Source organism: Mus caroli, chromosome 9, assembly GCF_900094665.2.
Source record: "Mus caroli chromosome 9, CAROLI_EIJ_v1.1, whole genome shotgun sequence".
NCBI lineage: Eukaryota > Metazoa > Chordata > Mammalia > Rodentia > Muridae > Mus > Mus caroli.
In genome coordinates, this window is record NC_034578.1 from 97,785,042 (window position 1) to 97,791,964 (window position 6,923).

The window sequence follows — 6,923 nt, forward strand, 5'->3', positions numbered from 1 at the left end:
CCCTCCCTCTCTCCCTCCCTTCCTCCTTCCCTCCCTCCCTCCCTCCCTCCTTTCTTTCCTCTTTACCTTCCTTCCTCCACCCAGGCACAGGTCATATAAGGGACCTGACTTCCTTCACCCACATCTCCCCATCAGGACCATGAGTGACAGATACTGTTCTTTTGTACCTGCCCCAGCTTAAACTGAGGACCTGCCCGCCCCAGAGATGCCAGGAAGAAGACAAGACGCTGGAGTGGCTGAAACCAAGGAGGAGAACACTGCCTCCCCAGAGCTGAGTTTGGGGAGGGCCCTGCTGTCTGTGTAGGCGGCTCATTGATCCACTCCTCTGAGAATTATTCCGTGCTCATCACAAACCAAATGAGTCTGGCCCCAACCCAGCCAGGCAGGCGGGAAGGCGGCTCTGTGTGTTGAGAGGAGAAAATGAACCTGCCTGTTGTCATTCGAGAAAAAGGAGGGAGTGAATGGTGTGTTCTGCCCCTGCGCGCTGAGCAGGGGCAAGACGCTGCTTTAATATTCTGCTGAATGTGGTATTTCTTTTAACCCTTTCAGAGATTTTTTTTTCAATCCCCAGAATAAGGCTTTCCTGCCAAGCAAGGGGTAAAGCTCCCAACCTGGACACTGAGAGACGGGCCACAGCTCCGAAGTAGACCCTGCCAGCAGGCCTAGGTGACACAGCCCATGCACACCAGACTGGGCGTACACAATGGCACCCATGAACAGCTCCACCAGGAAGGCAAGGGGCTAGTCAGGGGGGAAAACCAAGTGTTTCAGGAGGAATGTGTCCTGGTGCCTGATGTGTTCCCTCGAATTGCTCTGCAAACTATTTTACCTATATACACATTCCCTCCATCTATTGAGACTCAAAGCCGAGAGCGCACTTCCTAAAGTGTACATCTGAGACCGAATCCCTGACCCTTCGGAGGTGCAAAGAGAGGTAAACCGGATCAGCGCAGCCCCAAACTGAAGACTTGAAGCCACCCCAGCTCACAGTCCTGTAGGCCACTCCACCTTGCGACTGTTCTCAACCGGCTTTGTTGAGGTTGATTTCTATCCTTTTCTATTTCGACTGCTTCTGCACGTGTCTCCGGATGAATCAACCTCAAGCCTACGCTGGGGTGCTAGCCACACTCCATATCAGTCGAAACCCTGCACATTCCAAAAGTCACACACAAACACACACACACACACACACACACACACACACACACACACACGAAGACCAGCAGCCTCGCAGGGCAGCAGGAGGTCAAGCGCAAACAAAAAGCCACCTTCAGGAAACAAGCGAGAGCTTTCTGTGCAGTAATTGCTGCTTCCTCGCTTCCCCATCTCCACGGAGACTGAGCAGCGGTAGTCTTTGCCATGGCTAAGACATCTTCCCTGCTATGACCAAGAGGGGCACGGGAGTATGCCAGTATCTCTTGGAAATGGGCAGTGCTTACTGGAAGGGTTAGAGACGCTGGACCAATGTTGGTCTGGAGTTTCCACTGAAGGAGTCCGTTTCACCTGGAACCTGCAATCCAGTCGAGCCAGCTCTCAAATGGGAACACAACAGGGGAAACAGAGAGCTGCGACCCTTCCACGAGGAATGTCCCTACGGGTGGAGTCCACCTGGCCAGAGATATCCATCGGGATATGGGGCTTCCAGCATGAGTGGCGTGGCGGCGGCGCCTCACCCCAGAGTTGCTCTGTTCGAGAAAACTCTAACTGCTCCTTCTCTACTGAGATGCGTCCCTGGAGGTGGCGGCCGCCGCGGCTCCGCAGGGAAGGTTGGGGGCGGGGAAGGGGGCGGGAGGCGGGGAGGCGAGCAGGGATTTCCCACGGGATTCGCGGGAGCCCTGAGCGCCCGGGCTCCTGGGTGCGCCGGGTAAGGGGTCCGCTGAGCGGGCTTGGCTGGCCACCAGCGGGAGGCACAACCACGCTGAGCCAGCAGGGATGGTGTCTTGGCTTGTGGGCTCGCAGCCATGCAGTCTCTTCTAACTGCCGGATGAGTTTAAGCACGGCCAGCACTCACCCAAGCCCACCCCTGTTCCAAAGCTCAGAAGGCGAGAAAGGCGTCCGCCTCGCACTTGCTGTCCCTGGAAGATTGCAACCCGGCAGCTTCTAGGGCTGATTTCTCCCCCCCAGGGTGCGGTCAATGGATTTGGCCCTTCTCGCTTGGCAGTCACTTGCTGGGGTACTAGTAGGACCTTCTGTGATCCCCCAAGCAGCTCCTGCCTGCGGAGCCCAGAGTCCGGAAACCTCAGACTGCGAAAGGGAGACAGCAAGCTACCGCTCGCCAGCCAGCGCATCCAGGCCCGGCATAGAAAGAGCCGAAGGTGCCGACTCTAGGAGCCCAGTGGCCCAAGGTATCGCTTCCCAGACCAGCTTCGCTCAGAGCTAAGGAGCTTGCACCGCAATGCAGCGGGATACAGGCTCTCTAAGCCGGAGATGTCCGGGGATCGTGCTGTCTGGGAGCACCGGAGCACAGGAGCCGAAAGACTCTGCGTGCGAACGAACCTGCTGTGGGCGCCCAGGGTCGGCACAGGGCATGCCTGTGGGTATTGCCCCAGCCCGGTGCCCCATCTCTACCCAGGATCGGTGACATTCTCTCTCTCCAGCACCAGGATGCCCGGCTACGCCGAGCAGTCAAAGGAGCCCTGCGAAGCGCGCGGCACCCATGAACTGGCAACCGGCAGCCACCAAGTTGCTCCACGAAGGGTACGTTACCTTCCATCGCGGCCACTGCAGATGCCAGGAGGAAGAGCAGCAAGCAATCCAGGGCCATCGCCGGCCAGCGGCCCCCAGGCCGAGCCCCAGCGGAGACGCGCCGCGTCCCAGGGCGCCGCTGCGCTCCCGGCGGGTGGCTTCTCCGTGTCCTTTCGCGCTCTGGCCGGGACCGGACTCCCCGGAGCGCGGCGTGGGCGTGGGCGGGAGTGTGCGCGCGTGGGGCGGTGCGGGCGCGCGTGGATGTGGGTGTGCATGTGTGTGTGTGTGTTTATGGGAGAGGTGGGTGTGTGCGTGCGTGTGTGAGAGAGGGTGAGGGAGAGCGAGCCTGGGAGAGCGCGCGAGAGCGTGTGCGTCCTGGTGTCACATTGCGAGCTACAGCGGAGCCTACGGGAGGACAGAGCGGGCCAGACTGACGGGGGAGGGAGCGGGATCCCCCACCATCAGCTCTCTCTCCACCCCTAACACCTCCTGTCCAATCAAGGAATCAAACCTGCAAAATTCCCTCATCCAATCAGGCGCGAGCACCTCCTTACACTGGCATTGTTAGTTTAAGAAAAACTTTTGCTTGCAAGGCTGTGTGGGAGGGTTAGGAAGGCGCTAGGAGGTGATCGCGCTCCCTCTCGTGGTGATTTCGGAGAACTGCAGCCTCGCACGCTCGCTTTGAAGTCAACTGAGGTCCCTTGTGCTTACAGACACCCCAAAGCTACTCCTGACTATTCCTATGCAGAATGCCGCCACCCTATATCATTTTACTAATCAATTTTGTTTATTTTTGAGTCTTGTCTGATCTCGTTCACTCAGAATTCCTGGAACCTTAACAGTGTCTTATTCTTGGCATGCATCTGTGGAGTGAGTGAATATGGTTTCAAGACTTTATGGCCGGCTGCTCGGGGGTAGTTAGAACACCCGGTGGGCTTCCTCTCATATCCTCAGCTGCATATCTCCAAAAGTCTCTTCCCAGGTGGATCTCTGAGCATCCACTGTAGGGCCTGCTGTCAGAAGACAGTCATAATGGGAAGACATGAAGAAACAGCCAAAAGTCTGACAACTTGTTGGGGTCTGGGGAAGGAAGACATTGCTTTGAACCAGGCCTGGAGGTAGGTGGGAAGGACTGAGTTCTGCAACCACAGGAAAACCGGGCTCCAGAATAGAAGTGGTTTCCCAAGATCAGCTCTGATGATAATGCCCCATTTGGCTGTCTGTTGATCAGGTCAGGCTGTTTCAGATCGGGCCCTGGCCTTGACGCTTGTCAGAAGCTGTGTGGCAGAAGGTCCTCACCTCCTCCCACAAGGTTAGGGATGCTCCTGGAAGACTCGTGTGGGAGGGGCTTCAGCCCCCTCCCCAAACCTTTTAAAGATCTGGCAACCCTCCTTTGGGAATTTAGTTACATTGATTCCCCACCCTGTGTACTTACTCTGTCTTTCACAGACACTGCCTCCCTCTTCACCACCCCAGCCACACTCAGACCCCTGATTCTGACAGGCCTTTGTTTCCCAGACTTTGACATAGGCTGTTTGTGTCTTCCCCTACCATCCACCCATCCAGCCTCAGAACCTGAAAGGATGACGTCAGTGACCGCCGCTTAATCTTCCCTAATACCACCTCAGCTGCTCTCTGTCCCTCCACAGCACTGTGTCTTGAAGTCCCTTAAGTGAGGGATGCCCCTCTCTGACACGGGTGAGTACTGGGTCTTTTGCAGCTTTGGCAACACTCTCCACAGTCCGATGTCACTGCCTACCTGTCTTACTACTTCTTGCCCTTCCTCTTTCATTCCTCCAGCCTCTAAGAGAGGGATCCCCAAAGCTCTTACCTTGAAGCCCCTCCCCCTCCCTGCACTGGTGACCAACTGCATCCATCTCTGTGGATGGATGATAGATAGATGATGGATGGAAAACAGACCGATGGATGCATGCATGGATGCATGGATGCATGGATGGATGCATGGATGCATGGATGGATGGATGCATGGATGGATGGATGGATGGACAGACAAATGGATGGGTGGATGGACAGACAGATAGGTGAATGGACAGATGAATGGATGGATAAATGGGTGGATGGATGATGACAAGCAGATAAATGGATGGGTGGGGTGGGTAGATGATCTCAGATGGATGTTGGGTGCATGCATGAGTGGTTTGTGGGCTCTTTCCTTCCCTCCACCCCACCAAGCACACCCAGCAAAACCCCCTCTCCCGCTTCCTCTTCTTTATGCCTTTGTCTCAGGTCTATCCATCTGTCTCAGCTCTGTGTCACCCACCCCTCCTCCCTCTGGACAACTGAAGAATCTCTAACTGGCCACCCGGTTTCTGTCCTCTGTAACCCCGTTGAGTACTGCCGCCAGCTTAATCTTTCCTAAGCTAATCTTGGTCTTATCTCTTCATAGTGTTTCAACCCAGTGGCTCCTCACTGTCTCCTGAAGAAAGACAGGCCACTCTGGCAAGGCCTCCAGATTCCAGGACAGGATTCCCAGAACTGTATTCTCATCCCAGTTTTTGCTAGGCGTTCTCTTGGCCTGCAACGCTTGGCTCCTCGGTGCCTCTGTACCCTACCTCAGCCCATCCCACATTCACCCACCTATTTAGGAAATGTTTACTGGGTGCACCAGGCACACCGTGGAGCAGACTGGGGACATGATGGACAGGAAACTTATCACATAGTAGAGGAATGACAATAAAGAAGTGGGCAATGGTGTGCTAGGTTGTCAGAGGACTTGAGGACAACAGAACACAGAAGCTGCTGTGCTGGGCAGGACAGAAACAGCATTGGTTTGTTGAGTACCATGTACAGTGTTTACTTTCATAACCAAAATGAAGTGAGTTGAATTTCCTGCCTTCTCTTTCTACCCACGTCCATCGAGGAGCCTTTTTTACTGTCCCTCTGATCCATCTCTTCCAACTACATCTCTGTGTGTGCTATGTCCGTCTCCCTGACCTAGCTGCAGATAGAACTGGACACTATCCACCTGTGAAATGTCACACCTTGGAGGTTCCTTGAAGCACACCAAGTAGAGAACAGACATCCAAAAAGAACCCTGCTGGGTCTTTCAACCACCAGCTGAGCTCTCTGAAAACACCAGTTTCCTGATCTCACCCCTGCTGAGATCAGTAGGGAACTGGGGGAACCAGACCCTCCAGTGTGGCCTGATAGCTCTGCCTCCCTTTACTTAGTGAAGCTTGGTCTAACTGTTTCAAATTGTTCCAGAGCTTCCTCTAGAGACAGCTTGGAGGTGATACACCATGCTAGACCCAGGCTCCCAATCTCATCTCTTCTGATTTGTTTCATGTGGTGCCTGCACTGGAAATGTCTTTCTATTAGAAGCAAAGAGTCTACATACTACCTGGAAGGAGGAAGGCAGAGACAGGTAATTGATGGCTGGATTGCCAGGGGTGGCAGTATCCACCCCGAGGACTATGGCCACAGCCTCTGTGACTTCTAGAATTTGCTGATGCTTTCAGGGAGAAGACCCTCAGTTTGGGGCTGCCTGCCTGTTAATTTTTCCTTATAACTGAAGAAACGGACTTTTCCAGAACACGTTAATCAAATCACTGTTGTTGGGTTTTGGGGGGGGAGACCTTGGGGTGGGGTGGGTTTTGTTTGGGGGGGGTGTTGCTGCTTTGGCTTTTAGTTTTTAGGTTTTTGCTGTACTGTTTTGTTTTGTCCTGTGGAGTGTATTGATCTTTCTCATGCAACTAGTTGTACCCCAAATACCCTAAACAGCATGGCTGGTGCAAGCCAACAAGCCTGGGGACATGTCATACCCCACCACCACACCTTCCTTGGCTATGTTTTCCTTCTCTGATGTCAAATGCTCAGTTGTTCTCTTGATTAATCACTGAGCTATTTGATATCACTAAATCACTCCTTCAGAGTGACGGATGTGCACTACCAAGGCCAGCAGCCGAGGGCTTGCAGACACCCAAGCAGGGACTGAACCCTTTCCCTGAGACTCCGAGGCCCTTCTGGCTGAAAGGCTTGGAGGAAGCCCACCAGTTCACTGCTTACAAGGAATCAGTTTGAGGTCTCGTGGTTGTAAAGTGTTGCTGGTGAAAACAATTGCAGCATTTTCATCTCAAGGTTACCTGGTTAGAAAGTTCTCCATCTGCCCCCAACTTACACACTTTTTATTATATACTCAACCGGTGTCTTCATCCTACCTGTTAGCTTACAACCTGGAGAGAGACCGCTCGCTTTTGTGCTTGTATGTGAGAATTTCC

The 6,923-nt window shown here is 54.0% G+C and overlaps 1 protein-coding gene across 1 annotated transcript in view; it reads right to left on the minus strand.

The window, feature by feature from the left end:
- Nucleotides 1-3,118, minus strand: part of Ephb1 (EPH receptor B1) — a 431,927-nt gene extending 428,809 nt beyond the window's left edge. The window contains exon 1 of the mRNA XM_021171331.2: nucleotides 2,707-3,118. Within this exon, the coding sequence (XP_021026990.1) occupies nucleotides 2,707-2,764 (58 nt within the window). The 5' untranslated portion in view covers nucleotides 2,765-3,118. The remainder of the gene's footprint in view (nucleotides 1-2,706) is intronic.
- Nucleotides 3,119-6,923: the final 3,805 nt, after the last annotated feature.